A 24,577-nucleotide genomic window follows, 5' to 3' on the forward strand; every position below is an offset into this window, starting at 1 on the left:
AGGTTGGTGTACATACTACAAATAAAAAGGCGCATCCTCACATTTATTAGAGGAACATTAACATGTTGTTGATGTGTTTAATACGACTCTTTCATTCCATCATTCAGGAGTGATAGCCTTAGTATAGAAAAAGATACCATGTCATATCCGACCTTATCCATATAATGGCAATGCAGTATATAAAACCCTCTATACACAACATTTCAAGTCTTATGCCACGTACACATGGTCGGAAATTCGACAGGAAAAACTTGTTTTTTTCTGACGGAATTTTGGCTCAAACTTGTGTTGCATACACACAGTCACACAAATGTTGTCGGAAATTCCGACCGTCAAGAACGCGGTCATGTACAACACTACGACGAGCCGAGAAAAATGAAATTCAATGTTTCCATGATGCGTCAAATTGATTCCCGAGCATGCGCAGGATTTTTGTGCGCCAGAATTGCATACAGACGATTGGACTTTTCATGTCGGAATTTCCGATCGTGTGTATGCGGCATTACACAGATCTCTCCTAAGCACAACGCAAACACAAAGACATCTATTCTTTTTTTCTATGCAGGGCTGACCACATGAGAAATACTGGATTTATAGGATTAGTCTATACTATAGTGAGAAGGAAATAATCTTCTTTATGGGTTCTTTGATGGTCACTTAGATAGGACTTCCGTGTAAAACATTTCCCACACTCAGGGCAGGAATATGGCCTCTCCTGTGAGTGACATGCCTGATGTCTAGTAAGACTAGACTTCTGTGAAAATGATTTTTCACACTCAGGACAGGAATACGGCTTCTCTCCTGTGTGGGTTCTTTGATGTGTAACAAGGTCTGATTTCCAGGGAAAACATTTCCCGCACTCAGGGCAGGAATACGGCTTCTCACCCGTATGCAATCTCTGATGCACAGCGAGGTCTGATTGCTGTAAAAAACTTTTCCCGCACTCACAGGGATATGGTTTCTCCACCGCATGAGACCTCTGATGTGTGGTAAGATGGGCTTTCTGTGTAAAACATTTCCCACACTCTTGACAGGAATATGGCTTCTCACCTGTGTGAGTTCTTTGATGTATAGCAAGGTCTGATTTCCGTGCATAACAGTTTCCGCACTCTGGACAAGAATACGGCTTCTCTCCAGTGTGAGATCTCTGATGTCTTATAAGTTCTGATTTCCGTGTAAAACATTTCCAGCATTCAGAGCAGGAATGAAGCTTTTCCCCCATGTGAGACCTCTGATGTATAGTAAGACTTAATTCAGAGCTAAAACTTTCCCCACATTCAGGACAGGAAAATTCCTCCTCCCCCTGAATTCCGGCACCATCCCTCACAGTATGAAGTTGCTCAGAGTCAGAGGGATTTGATGGTCTATCCACACTGTGAAGTCCTCCATCCATAGCTGAGCTCATTGTCTTTTCTCCTACACAATCTCTTGTGATGTCCTCATCTTCCATTTTACAACCTGGAGATAAAGTAAGATGACCCTTTGAAGGTTTCCCCATGGTGTGTCCTGGAAAAATATAAATACACGATCGATAGTAGTGCTAAAAAAAAAAAACAACACAATTTTTGACAATACCCTTAATTAAAAAAAATGTCCCACCAAGTACATCCATCACGTCGTCTAGCAATGTAGCCCAACAAGACATAAGCATAAAATAGACTCTTTGGGCCAGATTCACGTAGATCAGCGGATCTATAGATCCGCTCGATCTACCTGATTTAAGATCCGCTCCCGCAAGTTTGAGAGGCAAGTGGCTAATTCACAAAACACTTACCTCCAAACTTGCGGCGGCGGATCCTAAATCCCCCGGAGGAATTTAAATTCCGCGGCTAGGGGGAGTGTACTATTTAAATCAGGCGTGTTCCCGCGCCGATTTAAAAGCGCACGCGCCGTCCGGGGAATTTCCCGGCGTGCATTGCTCCCACTGACGTCGCTAGGACGTCAGTGGTTTCGACGCTTACGTAAACGACGTCCATCCGTATTCTAGAACGACTTACGCAAACGACATTAAAAAATTCAAATTCGACGCGGGAACGCCGGCTATACTTAACATTGGCTGCGCCTGATAAAAGCAGGGGTAAGTATACGACGGGAAAGCCGCTACGGAAACGTCGTAAGAAGACTGCGTCGGGTCCGCGTACGTTCGTGAATTTGCGTATCTCGCTGATTTACATATTATTCAAGGTAAATCAGCGGGAACACCCCCGGCGCCATTTTTAAATTGAAAAAAAGATCCGACAGTGTAACACAGTTACACCTGTCAGATCTAAGCCCTATCTATGCGTATCTGATTCTATGAATCAGGCGCATAGATAGGACCAGTGTAAGTCAGAGATACGATGGTGTATCTGTAGATGCACCGTCGTATCTCTTTGTGAATCTGGCCCATTATCAGTATGTTCCTGGCAGGGCTCTGTCACTGTCTTCCATCTCCCTATGCCCTGTGCCATCCAGCAGCTCAAGAGTGGGTAGGATAGCCCAGTAAAGATGGCTGCCGCCTTCTTTCTGGGACCACCGTGGAACGCGCATGCCAGAAGTGACATCAGAAAAGGGCGGTGACACTTTTTTGAGCATGCGTAGTAAGCTCCTTCTTCAAAACATAAAAGGGTTTTGAAGAAGGAGCATAGTACGCATACGCCGAAATGCGTCACCGCTCCCTTTCCTGACGTCACTTCTGGCACGTGCGTTACGCAGTGGTCCCAGAAGAGCGGTGGCCCTCTTGACTGCATTCAACACTTAGAGGCGCCTTCTCTGTCCTTTTCTCTTCATGCTAGAGTTGCTTCTACACTTTGAAGAGCTGCCCTAAGGCCATCCCCAGCTGTGAGAACATTCATCATCCTGACCAGCGCTTCCAAGACCTAGTAGGCCAATTCTTCCTTTATTTTGCTATTATTATAAGTCTGCTCAAAGAAGAGGGTGCAACCCAAGAAAGGAACAATCTGTGTTATCATATTTGTGATACTCTAACAATCCTAATACAGCCAGATGAACCCCAGGGGGTTTATCTGAAAGAAAGTATGTCTAATATGCAGGATGGGTATCAGGAAGAGGAGGAGACTATTATCAACCTCTGACATCACTAACCTCCCGCCCTACTCTGGACCAATCAGTGTGCAGTAACAGAGCAGAGATAACAGAAGAATATATTATGGCTCACCTGTGCTGATCTCTGTAGGAATGTCCTCCTCTTTGACTGTCCTCGTCATTCCAGCCTCCTCCATAGACTGCTGATCATCCCACTCATATGTCTCTTCTTCTTCTGCTTTAACCACAACTTTTATATCTATCAGATCTTCACCCTAAACCAAGAGAACAATGAAATACTGTATATACAACATTTTATATATATATATATATATATATATATATATATACACAAATAAACATGTACGTAAGTATACACACTGCAGTTTTAAAGCCAAATCATGCTCACCTTTGATCCGGCGATGTGCCATCATGGAGCTCCCTGCCCAGCCTCTGACATCTTTGGGCGACCAGCTTCTGGGTCCCAAATGCCATCCACTATGATTGGCTGGGTGGGGATGACATCACTCCCGCACATGCGCAGGAGATCAGTCAGATTGCACAGTGGGCTGCGCCTGCAATCACTACTTTATATATGAACCAACACCAGTGAAACAAGTTCCAATTTGTCCAAAATGAACAGACAACTAATATCCAAAGTGTTTCTTCATGCAACACCTCAATGTCTTTGTATTGTCTAAAAATCCCAGTTTAAATTGCCTATCTTTTTTGATGACGAAACGCGCCGGATTATGGCCTTGCAAACATCGGATGTCAGTCTGTGAGGAAAGAAGCCAGGGAAGTACACCGAGAAGCAGGGCAGCCGGCTTGAGCTCTTGCAGAAAGAGAGGCAATTTAAGTCGGTGAATGTCTGTCTATCAGAGTGGTGGAGGGTCATAGGATTTTATGATTATATAAAGATATTGAGGTGTTGAATAAAGAAGATATTAGTTGTCCGCTTTCGATTGACTTGAACTTTTTCACTGGTATTAGTTCATTCATAAAAATTTGATTGAAGAAATGTGGTTCATCTGCACAGTGTGGACACTTATTTACATAAAATAAATATTTTTTTCTTTTTTCATATACTGTATGTATTTATTTGAATGTATTTGTAGTTTTTGTATGATTTATCACCACAGTGCTGTATTGAAAAGCGATATCACATTTACTGATTTAATAACTGTAAAATATAAGCTTTCAAATTGTGATATCACATACAAAATCCACATAAAGTATTGTCTCTACTATGTTCAAGTTCTAGATGCTCCAACCCACCTACCTGATGATGGTAAGGGATGGTGTGACCTTCCTGTGTGGAATCCCGGGAATACAGAGGACGGGGACATCTCTCTGGTGGGTTCCCATTACTGGATCCATCTGTAGGAAACACACATACTGACTGAATACATTGGGGCAGATCCACATAGAAATAGTGAGATACGCTACGCCGCTGTAACTTACTTTTGTCCGGTTCGAATCCCCAAAGAATTTGCGCCGTAAGTTACGGCGGCGTAGTCCATCTCTGGCGGCAGAATTCAAATCGGCGATTAGGGGGCGTGTTTCATTTAAATGAAGCTCGTCCCCGTGCCGAATGAACTGCGCATGCTCCGTTTCTAAATTTCCCGCCGTGCATTGCGCTAAATGACGTCACAACGACGTCATTTTTTTTAACTTAGACGTGAATTACATCCATCCCGATTCACAGACGACTTACGCAAAAAAAAAATAAAAAAAAAATAAACGCGGGAACGATGGCCATACTTAACATGACAGGTCTAACTATACGCGACGAAATACCAGTTTTAACTATACGCCGGAAAAAGCCGACTAGAGACGCCGGAAAAAAATGCGCCGGCCGCTCGTACGTTCGTGGATCGTCGGAAATAGCTAATTTGCATACCCGACGCGGAAAACGACGTGAACGCCACCCAGCGGACGCTGAAGTATTGCATCTTAGATCCGAAGGCGTACGAGGATGTACACCTGTCGGATCTAACCCAGATGCCGTTGTATCTTGGTTTGAGGATTCAAACCAAAGATACGACGCGGGTAATTTGAAAGTACGCCGGCGTATCAGTAGATACGCCGGCGTACTCGCTCTGTGGATCTGCCCCATTGTTTCTATGTGTTTATCAGATGATGGGGGATCTAGGTGGAGCCTCCGTACTGCTCTCTCCTTTACAATAAAGTCTCCTCTTACCCGGTGATGTGAGGGGCGGCTGATTGTCCATCATGACATCCTTGTAGAGATCCTTGTGTCCTTCTAAATACTCCCACTCCTCCATGGAGAAATAGACAGTGACATCCTGACACCTTATAGGAACCTGACACACACAATGATACAGTCACCATCCAGACACATCCCTTGTCTGTTACTGGATAATGTCCCAGAATTCCCGGCACCGCTCACCTCTCCTGTCAGCAGCTCCATCATCTTCTTGGTGACTTCTAGAATCTTCTCCATGTTGTGTCTCTCAGGTTTTAGGGAGTCACATGGAGGCACTATGATGGTCATATGATCACCAGGCTTCAGAAGAGGAAATCTCTGTATTGAGGAACCAATAGGAATATCATGTTAGAATCCCAGAATCCTCCTCACCTCTCCGGTCAGGTCTGTGTTTTAATAATAGAGATAAGAGTGATGTCATGTGACCTCCCACAATCATCCTCACCTCTCCGGTCAGCAGGTAGATGATCTCCAGGGTGAAGTTTAATATCCTCTTAATCACAAAACTTTGGTGCTTGTCCATCCTCATTGATGTGGTCACATGCAAGTTTATCTGTAGACAGATAGTGGAGAATGCACTGCTTTACATCTAAACAGCTGATTTGTAATTGTACAAATATGAATGGTTGTCATTGGAAATCATGGGGAACGACTTCTCATGCTACTTTCCTTGTGCAGTGTCAATATAGAATAAGAAATACCGCTTCCCTAATGCAATAAATAAATATATTAAAAAAAGAAGAAACCGGCAGCAGTCAAAAACATGAGATATACACATCTAGAAATAACAAATAATATAAAAACTGCGCTAAAAAATTGATGATCGTGATAAAAAATAATAGAATACACCACTCAACCTGTGAAACAACAAATAAGTACAAAAACAGTCCTCAGGGGATCTAAAGGAATGATCCAATAATCCCATAAAAATAGAAAGTCTTTGTAATAAACACCACTGATGAGTAGATGTAAAAAGAGTGATGACACCACCAGCAATCGTGCACCTCCACAGCATAAGTTGTGCGCTTACCAAAAAGCCTGTTATATGGATCACTCCCAGTGGCGGTGCGTCCATAGGGACGCAGGAGCGCCGCCCCCTCTGGCTCGCTCACAGCCAGTAAAATATACAAATTCATACACTGTATGAATCTGTATATTTTCGCCGCTGCCGCCCACTATTCAGCTGACCGGACATTGAGCGCCGGCAGCTGGCTGACTGTGTGGAAGTCCCTGAGGCTGTAGTCGACTTCCTGAAGCTCATCCTCGGGATGTACCGGCCGTGCGTCCGAGGATAAGACTGACAGGCGTCTCAGTCAATCAGGTAACCTTATTGGCTGAAGCGTCATCGAGGGCGGGACGAGGGACATCGAGGGACGTAGAAGCCATAAAAGGTAAGTGCCGGGGGGGGGGGGGGGTACTGGGCACGGTGGCTAGTGGCTACAAGTGGGGGCACAGTGGTGACAATTGGGGGCACAGTGGTGACACAATTGGGGGCACGGTGGCTGTGTTTTGATGGCATGGCACAGTGGCTGCGTTTTGATGGCACAGTGGTTGCGTTTTGATGGCACAGTGGTTGCGTTTTAATGGTACAGTGACTGCATTTGATGGCATGGCACAGTGGTGACAATTGATAGGTACAGTGAGGCTGCAATTGTTTTTTTTGTTTTTTTTCGTTTGCGCCCCCCCCAAAAATTTTGAGCACCAGCCGCCACTGATCACTCCCCGGATCTATATCCAGTTGCAGCTCACAGGGGTAAGGTTGCAGGCAGACCAATAAGGCTCAGGTCTCCAGACAAGTTCAATTACTGAAACTTTTGCATAGAATCTATATGGTCTGTATTGATATGTCCCATCAGCCTGGAAAATCTGTGCTGGTATACTTGACGTGTTTCACGAGTTCAAAACCTTGCTTCCTCAGGAGAAGCACAGAGAATATCAGATATGGTGGATCCCTATTACAGAGATCAGACTTGCTGTGGGATATAACCACCTGTCTGCATATGACTCTCCTAGGTTTTTTCCCAACCAAACACCTCCAAAGATTGAACTCAGGCGGTCGTATCCCACAGCGATATCTGTAAGCTCCCTTTAACAATAAGGTGGCATGCAGATACTGCCCGACCATGTGAATAGTACAACTATTGACCATTGGAAGCTGTCATGTGTAATAGCGGAATGCCTAAACAGCCAATGTTCAGCCTGCACTTGTGTCTGGACCAAGCCTTGCACTCCATAACCTCTACAATGAAGAGAATGTTCCAGCCCTGTATCTGGGGAAATGTTCTGACCCTGAAGGGGTTAATCTAGGTTTCCACACTATATATGTGTGTATCATCATCTGCTGGAGATAAAAGACGTCACAGTGACTATGGAGGAAGAGGACGGACATGACGGGGGTTACTGGGTGTAAATAGAAAATAAGATCTTATTACCTCCTCTGCTGTCACTTCCAACAATGTCTCCTCTCTACTTCCTCCCGACTCACCTCTCACCTGGAACTTCCTGTTCATACCTAATATCACTTCCTGTCTGTACTTGACATCACCTTCTGTCTGTATTCCTTTTTTTTGTTTACAAACTTTTATTGCAAAAGATAAAGAGCGGTACATAGTTGGATATATATAAAAATACAGCATAATTATACAAGTTGCGGTAAGTTCATATCAGAAACAGAAAAATAATATGACACAGCAAAGCAATTGGGGTTAACAGGCTTTTTTTTTTTTTTAAAAGAGATGGGAAAAAACCGTGGGGAATCTTGAAAGAATATTGAGGGAGGCCATGTTAAAAGGAATGTGGTATAATAAAGGGATTAGTTTGTGTTAAAAAAGAGAGGTGAATATTCAGACCAGGGGGACCATTTATTGTTGAAAATGTGCATGGTGTTTTGTAGCGTATGTGAGATTTTTTCCATCAAATTTATCTCGTTAATCCTGTGTTTGAGTGGATTTAGGAGGATTATTTGAGATTTCCATTGAGAGGCAATCAGCCAGTGTATGGCTACACATATTGTATGGATGAGTCTCATATGGCATGTGGAAAGGTCTGTGATGGGGGAGAAAAGTAAACAGTTATGTATTGTAAGGGTGATTGGTTTATCTGAAATTTTGGAGGCGAAGCTTTCAAGCTGTGACCAAACATTCTTGACCTTATCGCAAGACCAGAAAATGTGGGGGAAAGAACCTGATTCATCACATCCTCTAAAGCATGAGGAGGAGATTGAGGGAAAAATGGCGTGGAGTTTGGTCGGGGTATAATACCATCTGATAAATACTTTTAGGGCTGTTTCCTTGATTGCAATAGATTTGGTGCATTTGTGTAAATTGGTTATACAGTTGTCCCAGTTTACTGGGGAGTACGTAAAGTTAAGGTCTTGTTCCCATTTTAGCATATATGATAATTTATTGGGCTCTGTGTTGTTAGACATGATGGAATAAAGTTCTGAGATGAAACCTTTCTTCCTGGGGGAATCGCGACAGAGTTTTTCAAAATGAGAGGGGGATTGGGTGTTTGTGGTTTTGAAGTGAGTTTCGAAAAATTGTTTAATAAGGATGAAATTGTCGAATTCCGAGTCCGGAATCTGATATTTAGCTTTCAGGGTGGAGAAGGGGATGAAGTTCGTACCTATAATAAATTTGTTAAGTGTAGTGAGGTTTTTAGTCTTCCACCATGAAAGGTCTATTGGAGAGTTTTGTTTGAATTTTGGGTCACCTATTCCAAGGAAGGAAGCGTCCTGTCTCAGTAGAAGTGAGATCACCACCTTTTTGGAACTCAGAGGAACAGCAGAAACATTAGTGTGAACAAAGCCTTGTGCTGTGTGTGGCCTAATTCTTATGAAATGTGAATTGTCTTATTCCTTGTTTATACTAACTGGTCCTTTTTCTCCTTGTGTATCTGAACAAAGCATGTAACAGGTCACAAACTACTACCGTCTTTGGGGACCAAAGATTTCAAGTGGGGGGAGTATGTAGCAAGGTGTCACTTTTGAACTACAGTTTGTGCCTAATAGGAACTCAACTCCCTCTGGTGTCAGTTTATGTTATATTTCTGCAATTTGTTTGATTCAGCTATGATGGAAACAATGCATGATGGACATTGTAGTACAGAGAGACAGAGACTCTATTATTGCAGGTGGGAAATAGACTACAATGCCCACAGTGCCACTGTGCTACCAAGGTGCATTGTGCCACGCAAAGCCTGCTGGGATATATAATTTAAGGCTAGGCGAGGCCTTGTTCCAGTCTCTTGGAACGCCATCTCTCAACAGGCAAGAGGCTTTCGGTGAGTGTGCTAGGGCGGAGAAGCCTGGGCCTAAAGTTGCAGAGACCGGATCGCCTGACTGAGGGATCCTTGCCACAGCTTGGCTGATCGGACCAGGTAGAGGAACCGACTTCCACTCCCACTCCACAGCATCCGCAGTCAACTATCCAACGGCACCTTGTGAGCGGCTGCGCGGAGGACCAGGGACCACGAGCTACGGAAAAACTGAGAACCAAGAGGGTCCAGACGGAGCATACCGACGAGGCGAGGCCTCATATGGTGAGAGGGCACCTGCCCACCAACATAACTAACTGTGCTGCAGGAAGGTGACTTCATAGTTTGACTTAAACTTTATGGAAGTTGCCGTGCCACAAATAGGGACACATTGCACCCGGGGGTGACATAGTGCTTTGGAAGGAGCAGCGCCTCTTTTGCCATTACATATTTGAAGTGTTTGTTCCTTTCCTCATATACCTTGTTGGATTACAAATACTCAAGTGCACCAACAAAAGCTAGCAGAAGATTACTTTGAACTTGAAGGAACAATCATTAATTTAGTTTGTTGCTTAAGCTGACGCAACGAGACACGTGTCAGTGGAACTGCCCACTGGAGGGAGCCAAAGAGCTTACAAACTCATATGTGTGATTTAACTGCTTGTATTCACTTGTATTGTCATTTTGCTATTTCAGTGAGCTGGGTGGGGCCTGGTGGAGAGGTACCCCATTACTGGCTTCATTGCATTGGGGGATTCCTCCACTGTGTACTTACTCAGGTCTGACCTCAGGTTGTGTTGACAAGGTTTTTTTGTACAGCCAAATTCTGAACCTGTTATATAACCATATACCATTGACTCTTACAGGGCACTGTTTGAAGTCAAATGTTGCTTGCGTAACTTCTGTTCTATTTTCTTCACCAAGTAAACATCTTTACCCTTGGTTAAACTACATCTTGTGTGGGACTCTGTCTGTTGCTGTTATGGGCAGGTGTCCAGCACCAAGGTAACAGTATTCAATTGCATATATATATATTTATATATATATATGAATATAGTACTGTATGGTATCATTGTGGTTGCCTACTGCCAGTGGGTTCCACAATCACATTATTGTCCAGTTGTGCCAAGAGAGGGTTCGAGCGAAACTTCTGAGGTTGATAGGCAGAGTGTAGGCCCAAAACTAAACCAGCAGCTCCTATGGGTGTAGTGCTACACTCATATTGCGAAACGCTCGTTAACCGCGTTACTCACAATCCGAGGTTCCACTGTACTATGAACACAGCCTTCTCATTTTTTTCCAAGTGTCTTAGATATTACAGGACAGTGAGTGCACAACTGCATCCTGCAGGTTCCAGGACACTGTGCAGAGTGGCAATGAGGTGCTGACTGCTAGAATATTCTGGAAAAGGAAATGCAGTATTGAGAAGTGTTTCTTACTGTGAATACAGTCTTGTATTGTGCATGTACTCTATACAGTATGCTCAAAGATTCATACTACACATGAGGTTCAGGTTCACCACTAGTTGAGCGAACCCGAACTGTAAAGTTCGGGTTCGGTACGGACTTTGGGTTTTTCCCGAATAATTGGAAAAAGTTTGGGTCCGGGTCCGGAGTTCGGGAAAAAAAAATGCGCGGAGGTCCCCGCAAATTCAATAACCAGACCCTTTAGGTCTGGTATGGATATTAAGGGGAACCCCGCCGCCAATTTAAAAAAAAAATGACGTGCGGTTCCCCCTAAATATCCATAACCAGACCCGTTATCCGAGCACGTTGACCTGGCCGGCCGCAGAAAAGAGGGGGGGACAGAGGGCGGGCCTCTCCTGAACCGCACCAGGCCACATGCCCTCAACATTGGGAGGGTGCTTTGGGGTGCCCCCCAAAGCACCTTGTCCCCATGTTGATGGGGACAAGGGTCTCATCCCCACAACCCTTGCCCGGTGGTTGTGGGGGTATGCGGGCGGGAGGCTTATCAGAATCTGGAAGACCCCTTTAACAAAGGGGACCCCCAGATCCTGCCCCCCCCCCCCTGTCTGAAATGGTAATGGGGTACACTGTACCCCTACCATTTCACGAAGGATGTGTAAATTCTTGTAAAAAAAAAACACACACACACCGTAGAATAAAGTCCTTTATTAATAAAAAAAATAAAAATAAAAAAACTCCAGCGGTGATAATCCACTTGTTCCCGGCTTCCTGCTCCAACGTTGTCCTGATACTGCGCGTCACAGGTTGCCGACAGAACACGAACGTCGGTGCGCAGGCGCCGTATAGAGCCGCACCGACGTTCGGGTTTTTTGATGTAACATTTTTTATTGAGGGTGAACCTCCACTTTAATATCCATACCAGACCTGAAGGGTCTGGTTATGGATATTTAGGGGGAACCGCACGTCATTTTTTTTTAAATTGAGGGCGGGGTTCTCCTTAATATCCATACCAGACCTAAAGGGTCTGGTTATTGAATTTGCGGGGACCTCCGCGCATTTTTTTTTTCTAAAAGTCCGTGTCCCATTGACTACAATGGTGTTCAGGGTTCGGGTTCGGGTTCCTGAACCCGAACTTTTTTTTTTAAATTCGGGTTCGGACCCGAACCCGAACATCCAGGTGTCCGCTCAGCTCTATTTGTAACAAAACAAATTGCAAATGTCTAGCATCTATCGCAGCTTACCCTGGCTCAATTGGCTTACCTCTTGCATTTATTATTGTCTTTGCAGGGGCCAATGATGACCAAACTCTTGGTGACTCTGGTTTTTGTGCCTGTTCCCTGGACATTTCCTTAGCCCTTCAGCTCTGTTTGCTGCTTTCCCTCTAGACTTGGATTCTACCTGACGGCTCCACTATTAACACTGAAACAATTACGCAAGAAATTAATTCTGTCTTGACCAGAGACTTCTGTGCAGGGGCGTACCTAGAGCATTTGGCACCCGGGGCGGATCCTATATCTGGCACCCCCCACATTAAAATGTAAAAACACCCCACTGTGCCCCCTGCATACCTCTGCATCCTTCAATATCTTTTTGTCACTACTGTGAACCCCTCTCCACAACTGCACCTCTGGACCCTTTACATTACACAGCCCCCTGCACCCCTTTACATTACACAACACCCTGCCTTTCTGGACCCCTTTACATTACACAGCCCCCTGCACCCCTTTAAATTACACAGCACCCTGCATCTCTGGGCCCCTTTACATTACACAGCACCCTGCACCTCTGGACCCCCTGCATGTTACACAGACCCCCCCTTCAGTGCAGGACCCCTTCAGTGTAGACCCCACTTCAGTGCAGCCCCCTCGTTCAGTGTAGACCCCCCTTCAGTGCAGACCCCCACTTCAGTGCAACCCCGTTCAGTGCAGCCCCCCGTTCAGTGTAAGTCTCCCGTTCAGTGCAGCCCCCTGTTCAGTGCAGCCCCCCTTCAATGCAGACCCCCACTTCAGTGCAGCCCTTGTTCATTGTAGCCCTCCATTCAGTGCCGCCCACCGTTCAGTGTAGCACCCCCTTCAGTGCAGCCCCCTGTTCAGTGTAGCCCCCCCATTCCATACCTCAGATCAGCGTGGCGGCACATGCACAGCAGGTCCCTTCCTCTCCCCCCCGCACACCCCCTCCCCCTGGCATCGCCGATTCGCCACTATAGCTCACCTTGCCTCTCCCTGCCTGTACCGCTGCGGGGCTGCCTAAACCCGCGGCGCTACCACCACTTCATTCGCGGAGGGGGGTGCCGGCCTGACAACCCCCCAGTGTGTGGTACCCGTTGCGGCACATCCCCCACTTAGTACACCTCTGTTTCTGAGCCATAAAAAGGTCCTCAGTTTTAATCCCTTGTCGACCGCTGGACATCGATATACGTCGGCAGAATGGCACGGCTGGGCATATCAACATACCTGTACATTGCCTTTAAGACGCGGCATTGTGGGCGGGTTCCGTGGCTCGATGTCCGCCGGAAGTCCCACGATTGTCTCACGGAGAGAAAGAACGGGGAATTGCTCATGTAAACAAGGATTTCCCCATTCTGCCTAGTGAAAGGACACTGATCACAGCTCCCTGTGATCGGGAGCGGTGATCAGTGTTGTGTCACATGTAGCCCCGCCCCCACACAGTTAGAACGGATCCCTAGGTCACACTTAACCCCTTCAGCACCCCCTACGGGTTAACCTCTTCACTGCCAGTCACATTTACACAGTAATCAATGCATTTTTATAGCACTGATCGCTGTATAAATGTGAATGGTCCCAAAATAGCGACAAAGGTGTCTGATGTGTCCGCCATAATGTCGCAGTCACGATAAAAAAAAGAAAATCGCTGATTGCCACCATTATTAGTAAAAAAAAATATTAATAAAAATGCCATAAAACTATCCCCTATTTTGTAGACACTATGGGCTAGATTCATATAGCCCGCTGTAAGTTTGTGCGGGCGTAGCGTATCTCAGATACGCTACGCCGCCGTAACTTAGTGAGGCTGGGGCTGGATTCACAAAGAACCTGTACCCTAAGTTACGGCGGCGTATCGTAGATCTGCCGGCGTAAGCGCGCCGAATTCAAATTCTGAAGAGGTGGGCGTGTTTTATGTAAATAAAACATGACCTCATGTAAATGACGTCTCTAACGAACGGCGCATGCCTCCAGGAGAAATAGGCGGCAGGTCCCTGCTGATGCAGGACAGAGCCCTAGCAGTGGATAAACAGGATGATGTGGGTGGACGGACACCCCCCCCCCTGGCGCGAGCACCAGGAGAAGTGGGTGACCTCCTAGATGCCCGATAGAACCCAGGCAACGTGGGTGGGCGGATGGACGGACCGTCCACCCCCTCCCCGGCGTGAGCAAAGCACTGCAACGAGGTGCACTGCTCCTCTGAGCTCCGGGCGGCTGACCCCTGAACAATCCCGGATAGCGCCCAGGGAAAAAAGGATGTATGCAGCCCCCCCCCCCGGAGCAAGTACCGGGAGAAGCGGGCGGCAGCCTCCTCCATGTTGAAGGAGCCCTGGGCCACGTGGTTAGGAAGATGGATGGACGCCCCCCCCCCCCCCCCCGGCGTGAGCACCGGGAGGCGTGCGGGCGCTGATGCCCGGCATGAGACCCAGGGATGTGGGCTGGCGAGCGGCCCTCCTTTCCGATGCCCGGCGTTAGCACCGGGAGAAGGGGGCGGGCTGCCACCCGACAATACCAGCAGCCGACCTGCTGCTCCGCCATTAAACCGGAAGTGACGTCACCCAGAAACCCCACCGACACCGGAGAGGGGAGGAGGGATAAATAGCCCTCCGACGACTCCTACAAATACAGGCTAGCCTGCGGCCAGCCTTCCCACATATATATATATATGTAATTTCTATTTGTTTTAAGATCTAGCTGTGAGTAAGCACCTGTAACCACAGTGTGAAATGCGTCAGTGATCTTTTTATTCCTTGCTGTATGGACTGACAACATTAACCACTTGCTTACTGGGCACATATACCCCCTTCCTGCCCAGGCAAAATTTCAGCTGACGGCACTGCGTCGCTTTAACTGACAATAGGGCGGTCGTGTGACGTGGCTCCCAAACAAAATTGACGTCCTTTTTCCCCCATAAATAGAGCTTTCTTTTGGTGGTATTTGATCACCTCTGCGGTTTTTATTTAAAAAAAAAAAAAAATTCTCAGTTTAGGCCGATACGTATTCTTCTACATATTTTTGGTAAAAAAAAAAAACGGAGTTAGGCTTACCGGTAACTCTTTTTCCAGGAGTCTTCCAGGACAGCCATGAGATATAGCTCCTCCCTCCGGGACAGGAAACACATTCACCCCAATTATAAAAGGCGGTCCTCCAGGCCTCTTCCTCAGTATTACCAAGAATTCCTGAAGGCTCTGGAAGACACAAATTACTAACACACCGTCAGTACATACATCCACTTCCAGTTAATAATATAAACACCGGGTGGGAAGCCAGGCTGTCCTAGAAGACTCCTGGAAAAAGAGTTACCGGTAAGCCTAACTCCGGTTTTACCCTTTCGTCTTCCAGGACAGCCATGAGATGATTGGCAAGAAACTTACTTATCAGGGTGGGGCTACTGCTTGGAGGACCCTTCTGCCAAATGCCTGATCCTTCTCAGACATCAAGTCCAGGCGATAGTGCTTGGCGAAAGTAGTATAACTTGACCACGTTGCCGCCTTGCAAATCTCTTCTGGTGAAGCACCGGCCCTCTCTGCCCATGAACTCGAAACAGCTCTAGTTGAGTGTGCCTTAACAAACGGGGCCTGTCTGCCCTGTAACTCATAAGCCTTTCCTATTGCCATCCTGATCCATCTAGCAATGGAAGATTTAGACGCTTTTTGTCCCTTTTTACTTCCCGAAAAATTCACAAAAAGAGAATCAGACTTCCTAAAAATCTTGGAAGCTTCTAAATAAATTAAGAGGCATCTCCTAACATCTAGTGAATTTGGGGGTGCTACCTCAGAGCTTGAGGTGGAACAAAAAGAAGGTAGGAAAATGTCCTGTGTCCTGTGAAATTTGGATACTACCTTTGGGAGAAAACTGGGATCTGTTTTCAAAACAATCCTATCCTCAAAAATCAACAAAAATGGCTCCTTAATGGAAAGAGCCTGAAGCTCACTCACCCGTCTGGCTGAAGTGACTGCCACCAAAAGTACTGTCTTAAGCGTAACCCATTTAAGGATGGATTCCTCCAGAGGTTCAAATGGACTCTCTGACAGTGCCTTGAGCACCAAAGAAAGATCCCAAGAAGGACAGGCTGTTACTCTCGCTGGCCTTGATCTTGACAATGCTTTGAAAAAACTTTTAACAAATGGGTTCTGCTGTAGGGAAACCTGTAGAAAAATACTAAGAGCTGCCACCTGTACTTTTAAGGTGCTAGGGGAGAGCCCTAATTCCACCCCAACTTGCAAGAAGTCTAAGATAGCTGGAATCCCAGGTTGGTCCAAACCCTGTTCTTTCAACCACGAACAAAATCTCTTCCAGTATTTTGCATAAATTGCCCTTGTTACTGGCTTCCTGCACTGCAACAAGGTCTTTATGACCCTTTCAGAGAAACACTGTGCTCTTAATAACTGTTCCTCAGAAACCACGCAGTTAGGCTTAGTCTGTCTACCTGTGGGTGCAGAATTGGACCCTGTGAAATCAAATCCTTCCGGACTGGAAGGTGAAATGGGGGGAGAACACTCAGTTTCTTCAAAATTGCAAACCAGGGTCTCTTTGGGCAAAAAGGTGTGATTAAAATTAGGTCTGTTTCTTCCGTCCGAAATTTTTGAAGTACTGCTGCAATCATCCTCACTGGAGGGAAAGCGTAGCAGATGTTGAACCTCCAAGGACCGGAAAAGGCATCTATCCTTAAGGCCTGGTCTCTTGGGTGTATTGAAAAGAACTGGGTTACCTTCCTGTTCTGTTCGGAAGCAAAAAGATCTACCTCTGGAAGACCCCATATCTGTGTTATCTGAGAGAACACCTCCTCGTTCAGGGACCACTCGTCCTGCCTCAGTGGCTGGCGACTTAAGTAATCTGCCAGAAAATTCTGAGTGCCCTTTAGGTGGACAGCTGTTAGCGAAGACAAGTTGGCTTCCGCCCAGGAGAGGATCCTGCTGGATATCTCCTGAAGAGCAGGACTTCTTGTCCCTCCCTGCTTGTTCAAGTACACGACAGCCGCTGCGTTGTCTGTGCGAACTGCAGGTGCCGTCCTACTATGCTTCTCTGAAACGACTCGATCGTCCTTAGGATCGCTAAGAGCTCCCTTTGGTTTGAAGAGCGACCTGCTTCTGAGGGAGACCAAGCTCCCTGAGCTACTTCCTCTTCCAAGTGGGCTCCCCACCCCCAGGCACTGGCGTCTGTAGTTACTATTCTTTCCACAGGGAAGGTCCAATCTAGACCTTTGCTCAGATTGTGGTGTGTCCGCCACCACCACAGTGTCTTTTTTACTCTGTCCGAGATTAGGATCGGTACTTCTAAGTCCTGGCTTTGACCACTCCAGAGACGAAGCATAAGTTCCTGTAAAGGACGTTGGTGAAACCTTGCCCAAGGAACTGCTGGGAAACAAGATGTCATGAATCCCAGCACCCTCATCACTTCCCTGACCGAAGTCGGCTGATTGGACTGTAACAGGGCTTGATTCACTTTGGCAATCTTCTCTTCGGGGAGATAAATCTTTCTCTCTACCGAAGAGATCTTGTACCCTAGGTACACGACCTCCTGGGATGGAATCAACTGTGACTTGTCCCGGTTGATAATCCATCCGAGTGAGGAGAGAAAATCCTGTGCTATCTGCAGATCCTTCTCTAGCTGTTGAACTGATCCTGCAACAAACAGTAGATCGTCCAGATATGGGATCACAGTGATCGCTTTGTCTCTTAGAGGGGCAAGGGCCTCTGCTAGAACCTTCGTAAAGATTCTCGGAGATGAGGATAGTCCAAAGGGGAGGGCTTGGAACAGGAAGTGTTGGATCCTTGCATCCACCCTTACTGCCACCCTGAGAAATCTTTGGTAATCTGGGTGTATGGGAATATGCAGGTAAGCATCCCTGAGATCCAGGGTTGCCATGTAACACCCTGGGAACAGACATCTTGTTACCGTAAAGATCGACTCCATTCTGAACCTTTTGTACTTCACAAATTTGTTCAGAGGTCGGAGGTTCAGGATCATCCTGAATTTTCCCGATGATTTTCTTACGATAAAGACATGGGAATATACCCCCTGTCCTTGCTCCTCCTGGGGAACCTGAATTAGGACTCTTTGATCCACTAACTCTCCCAGAGACAGGAACAAGGCTTCTGCCTTTGCCCTGTCCCTGGGCGGCTGAGTAACCATAAAGCTCAGGTGAGGCAGTGACGTTAACTCCAGCTTGTACCCGCACTTTATCAGATCTAATATGAACGGGCTTGAGGTTGCCTTGGTCCATTGTGGGAGGAACTGCCCCAACCTTCCTCCCACGGGGACCCAGGCGTCACTGGGCCTTTGGGGTGGATTGAGGAGGATTGAACAGGATTCCTCCTCTTCCACGACCCTTCTGACCTGCCCAATGCTTTTTGGGCTGACCCTCTTTCTTTTGGTTCTGCCAAAAGCCTGATCCCTTGAAGCCTCGAAAAAAAACCTTTCCTTCTGTCTTCTTCTTCTTTTCAGGAAAGGCCTTTTTCCTGTCTTGAGTTCGCTCCAATGCCTCCTGGAGGCCGGCCCCGAACAAGTGGTCTCCTGAAAACGGTAATCCGCATAATTTCAATTTTGAGGCGGCATCGCCAGCCCAAGTCTTCAGCCATACAGATCTTCTGGCTGCATTAACCAGAGCTGCTGACCTGGCCGCTAACCCCACTGATTCCTCTGAGGCATCTGCTAGGAATCCTACTGCTTTAATTAAGAGCGGAAAAGATTTCAGAAGCTCCTGTCTGGAGGTACCAGCTAAAATGTGTGCTTGTAGCTGAGTGAGCCAACACTCCAAATTCCTAGCTACACAAGTAGCCGCGAGGGCTGGCTTTAAACCTATAGAGGAGGCATCCCACGCTCTTTTTAACAACAAATCTCCCCTCTTGTCCATTGGATCCCTAAGGGAACCCAGATCGTCAAAGGCCAGATCAGTCTTTCTTGACACTTTGGCCAAAGGGGCATCCAGCTTAGGAACCTTGTTCCAGGGATGTGATACATCTGCTTCAAACGGGAATCTCCTTTTAAAGCGGAGCTCCACCCTAAATCGAACATAATCTCAATAGTAATAATGCTCATAAACAATGCTTAATTCGATATTTTCATATAAAAAAGTTTTACAGTACCTTATAAGCAAGATAGGCTTCCGGTCTGCAGCCCTCGGGTTTCCGTCGGGTTTTCCATTGTTTCCTGTCCCGCGCTGCGTCTTCTGGGAGCTTACATTCGGCCCTGTTAGAGGAAACATCGCGTGTCACTTCATGCTGCACGAAGTCGCGCGATGTTTCCTCTATGTAAAACAAGGAAGGAGGGCGGTGCAGTGTCATATTCTACAGCGGGCGTTTGATCTACATTACAGGACCGATACCGAGCGGTGGATGCTGGGATTACAGCATCACCGCATCCAGGAAGTCTCTGCTGGTGGGATTCATAATGCCCACAGTGAAGATGGCAACGGCTGACGATAGATGATATAAGTTTTTATTACAGACAGCATCAGATCGGAATGGACCTTGAACACATGAAACGTGAGTTTTATTAAGCTTCAACATTAACTGTTCAACTACCCCCCCCAAAAAAAAACGTTTTGTCATGGGAGATCCGCTTTAAGGCTACCAAAAAAGAACGGTCTTTTCTCAGGTTGTTCCCATTCATGCAGAATAGTATCAATTAAAGATTTATGAACCGGAAAAACCCTGGTTCTGTTAGCATTTCCTTGATACATAAGGTCATGCTTTGAGAGCTGAACCTGTTCTTCTGGGATCTCTAACGTATCATAAATAGCGTTTAGAAGATCCCCAACATCGTCCAATGATAACTTGTATCTAGACACCCTGGAGGAATCCTCTTTCCCTTCTGAATCAGATGCTGAACCTGCCTGGGAGGAAGCAACTGATCTAGGAGTCCTCTCCCTACACTCTTCTTCCTCCTGAACTTGAGGTACAGAAGAAGCATTAGAGGCTCTAGGTAGGGACGAGGAAGGACCCTGCATCTTGTCCATCAGACCTTTAAAAGACTGAAAAGTAGATGTAATCTCATCCTTCACAGATGACAAAATCTGGTGACAAGTGGTTACTGCATTATCTTTAACCAAACTATTGACACACTCGGGACATAACGGCTTTTCCCAATTAGAACTTAGCTTTGTCCCACACACGGCACATTTCTTTCTAGGAGGCTGGTTCTGAGATTTGTCATGGGCCTTTACCTGTTGAAACAAAGCAGACAAAAAGAGACCTCATTATAACCTGGCCAAAACCCTATTCACCACTGTGAAGGTTCCTAGAAAGTGCCTACCCTCCATCATTAGGTTCACCACCAAGGGGGGGTACTTGGGTCTAGTAAGACCCCCGCCCCCCAGAGTAAGCCATGTGCTGTCACCAAGCTTACCTGAGAGGCACCGGAGCCTGTTGAACCTGGATCCAAATGAGCCACTGCTGCCTCCATGGTTCTTAGTGTCCTCCTTCAGCGCTCCGAACACACACACCAGCGCCGGGTTCCCTCACTGCACCTCCGCGCCCTTTTTTGAAACCGGAACGACGTTTCCGGGCGCCCCCTGATGACGCGCTTCCGCCGAGGAATACGACACTTCCCTTCCTTGGAACGCAGGAGCCCCGCCTCCCGCTGGCGAATCCGGAAGAATCCTTCCACCGCACGCGGCCTGCTGGCGTCTCTCGCCTTACCGCTGCCAGGGGATGCTGCAGCCTGGGGGACCGAGCTCCTCCGTCACCCGGGGTCCAACTCTCGCCGAGTCCTGGCGGAGGTGAGTACAGCTACACTCTCTACCCCTAGGGCCAGAGGCGTGCTGTTGGGAAAAGAAAAAAGGTAGGTTCAGCCCTTTACAAAAGAAAAACAAAAACGTTCCCAATGTGCTTCTTCCCATCTGGCAGGAAACACAAAAAACTGAGGAAGAGGCCTGGAGGACCGCCTTTTATAATTGGGGTGAATGTGTTTCCTGTCCCGGAGGGAGGAGCTATATCTCATGGCTGTCCTGGAAGACGAAAGGGTAAAAATCCCAATAAGCGTATAGTGACTGGTTTGCGAAAAAAAAAAACAAAATAGGGGACATAATTATGATTTTTTTTTTACTAGTAATGGCGGCAATCTGCGATTTTTATTGGCGGACACATTGGATACTTTTGATGCATTTTTGGGACCATTCACATTTATATAAATATGCACTGATTACTGTATAAATGTGACTGGCAGGGAAGGGGTTAACACTAGGGGGCGAGGAAGGGGTTAAATGTGTGCCCTGCATAGTGTTTATAACTGTGGGGGAAGGGGACTGACTGGGGGAGGTGACCGATCTGTGTCCCTATGTACAAGGGACACAGCATCGGTCTCCTCTCCCTGACAGGACACACAGAGATTCACGGTCATGCTTAGCTACTGGGCAATCGCGGGTGGTAGGCGGCCATTGCGGCCACCAGGCCCGCGCATCTGGTTCCCAGTAACGCGGCGGGTGCCTGCCCCCTAGTGTCTCTGAAAGACGAGGACGTCATATGACGTCCTCTCAGAACAAGAGAGCTATCGTGCTGCCATCAATTGACGGCGGCCGGTAGTGAGGAGGTTAAAGAATATATTTCATTGGAGTGCGGCCATCTGGATTTTTTCTTTTCAAGGCACCCACCCTATTTGGAGTACATGTAGCCTGGTATAATTCAAAAGTTGGCACCTCCTCTCCCCTTTTCCTGTCCAGCCAGGCTACATGTTTAACCCCTTCTCTCAGCCGCCTCCCAGCCCTTTAAGAACTTCTACAGTGGATTGGTGTGTTCCTTGGCCTTCAAGATGCTGTTTGTTCACTAAGGTTCTCTAACAAACCTCTGAGGGCTTTACAGAACAGCTGTATTTATACTGAGAGTAAATAACACACAGGTGGACTCTATTTACTATTTAAGTGACTTCTGAAGGCAATTAGTTCCACTATATTTTAGTTAGGGTTGTCAGAGTAAAGGAGGGCTGAATATAAATGCACACCACACTTTTCACATATTTATTTGTAAATAAATTTGAAAAACATTTATCATTTTCCTTCACAATTATGCGCCACTTTGTGTTGGTCTATCACATAAAATACATTCAAGTTTTTGGTTGTAACATAACAAAATGTGGAAAATTTCAAGCGGTATGAATACTTTTTCACTGCACTGTGAAGATGCCAGGAGCATTCAGGTCACGTGACCACTGTAAATGGCTGCCACAGCAGTGACATGATTGGAAAGCTCTCGATCACAAGTACGCATTAGGAGCTTTTCGATGCCTACCGTTGACTGTGCTGGGTGCCTGCTCTCAGCAGATTTGTGTTTACATAGGGCTGCATATATGCATGAGGCCGGTAGGAAGAGGTTAAATAAGGGTCAGGGTTTGATTTTGGGATGGACCCTACACTTTTTTCCTCATGGAGTTCATGCTTAACATCTATACTATACAGTTTGGAATTTAAACCCAGTACCTTTTTTTGGGGGATTTTCCCCCCTTACAATCCATACCGGACCTTAATCAAGGATAAGGGTCTGCCATAAAAGTCATTGGGCTAGATTCAGCATTGATTTACGCCGGCGTATCTATAGATACGCCGCGTAAATTCAAAGCTAAACTTTCCACCTTTATTGCAAAAAGTAAAGATCTTATTGGATAAGTGGAATCAGGGCTTCCATAGTTGGATAGGTAGATGCAATATTATTAAGATGAACATACTCCCGAAAATTCTTTACCTATTACAAACACTTCCAATACATATACCAGTAAAGTATCTTAAACAGTGTCAGAGAGTGATTTTTGAGTTTATATGGGCACATAAAAACCCCAGGATACAAAGGAAACAATTAATAAATATTAAGCAGCAGGGAGGACTTGGAGTTCCAGATATACGGAAATACTACTATGCAACACACCTGAATAGGTTAATAGACTGGAACAGACACTCAGAAACAAAGCTATGGGTACAAATTGAACAGGCACAATATAAGATACCCCTCGAAAGAGCACCATGGTGGTTTGCCCCGTCGACGAAAGAAATGAACAAAAATCCGATAGTGGGCAATACGGTGAGGATTTGCGCAACAGTATTACCCATGATAGGTATTGAACCTAGGACCTCTCCACTATACCCAGTGATAGGTAACCCCCTCTTCCCATTGGGATATGAAGACGGAGCATTCCGGCATTTAAGGACCAGAGAGTGTACACAAGTAACGAGGTATATCCAAATGGGGAGATGGGTAACAATAGAGGAACTGATGGAAACAGGAAAAGTATTTCGTCTAAAATTCTGGAGCGCACTTCAGATGGTCCACTTCGAAAGACCCCTCATGAGGTTTGAGAAAATGTGTAATGAAAGAGGAACGCTATCACATACCCTTTCAATAAGCTATGAGTTACTAGTGCAATCAGGAATCCACCCTCCGAAGTGCGTTCAAGAATGGGAGAGAGAACTAGATAAGATATTTAGTCCGGATCAGCGTCAATGTATATATAGGCGAGCACACGAGACATCAATCTGCGTGAGAATACAAGAGACAAATTATAAGATCTTTACGAGATGGTATAGGACACCAGAAAGACTAAATACAATTTTCCCAGAGATAACCAATAAATGCTGGAGGTGCCAGGAAACCAAAGGAACAATGTTACATATATTCTGGGATTGCCCTATGTTGAGGAGTTTTTGGTTAGAGATTAAAAGAGCTCTTCAGCTCTGTTCAAAACATGAGATCCCGGAAGACCCAGAATTCTACCTTCTACACTTAAATCAAATATCAGAAAGAGACTACAGGGAAACAATCATACGCCACATCTTAGATGCTGCAAAGGCCTGTATAACGAAGAAGTGGAAGTCACCAAACCCACCAACAGTGGAGATGTGGATAGGTAGAGTTAAAGAAATAAGTAAATTAGAAGAGTTAGTCCTGACCGCACAATACCAAAAGGAAAAATATTTAAGAACATGGATACCCTGGAAGTCCTATATGGACGCCAGAGGAGAGGTTTAAGGAGGGTTGGGTCGAACAAGATCGGGAAGACCGGGAATGTTAAAGGGGTATGTATATGGGTATTTGGGAAAATACAGGACTGCAGAGAGGGGCTGGGGGAGAGGAAAATTCTGATTCTTATTATTATTTATTTAAAATTTTATTTATTTATTTATTTTTTTTCTTTGTCTTTTTTTTTTGTCTGTGTTTTGTTGTTGTTTTTGTGTTTCTTGGATGCCCTTCCCGGGACTCCGGGGGGGGGGGGAAGATACGAACGAAAGAGGAATATGCCCAATAGGGGATATATAATAATAAGTAGGATTGTGATGGTTGGATTGTATTATTGCTTCTGTATTATGTAATATGTATTGTATTATTTTGCTTTAAAATAAAAAAAGAGATTAATTTAAAAAAAAAAAAAAAAAATTCAAAGCTGCGCCAGCGTATCTACTTTCTGTATTCAGAAAGCAAGATACGCCGACATTA

General features: G+C 46.0%; 1 protein-coding gene across 1 annotated transcript; it reads right to left on the reverse strand.

The window, feature by feature from the left end:
* Window positions 1-345: 345 nt before the first annotated feature.
* Window positions 346-3,263, reverse strand: LOC120935875 (gastrula zinc finger protein XlCGF17.1-like). The gene is made up of 2 exons (XM_040347911.1): window positions 3,158-3,263; window positions 346-1,506 (listed from the first exon to the last, which is right to left on the reverse strand). The coding sequence occupies exons 1-2, from the start codon at window positions 3,219-3,221 to the stop codon at window positions 605-607; spliced, it is 966 nt and encodes a 321-aa protein (XP_040203845.1). The 5' UTR covers window positions 3,222-3,263; the 3' UTR covers window positions 346-604.
* Between the last annotated feature and the right edge of the window lie 21,314 nt (window positions 3,264-24,577).

Source organism: Rana temporaria, chromosome 4, assembly GCF_905171775.1.
Source record: "Rana temporaria chromosome 4, aRanTem1.1, whole genome shotgun sequence".
NCBI classification, from domain to species: Eukaryota; Metazoa; Chordata; class Amphibia; order Anura; family Ranidae; genus Rana; species Rana temporaria.

Bases quoted from the DNA above. Each gene is read 5' to 3' on its own strand.
- LOC120935875 (XM_040347911.1), bottom strand. From the start codon at position 3,221: ATGGAGGAGGCTGGAATGACGAGGACAGTCAAAGAGGAGGACATTCCT. The intron at 1,507-3,157 runs GTGAGCCATAAT...ATATTTTTCCAG, and splicing joins TCCTACAGAGATCAGCACAG to GACACACCATGGGGAAACCT.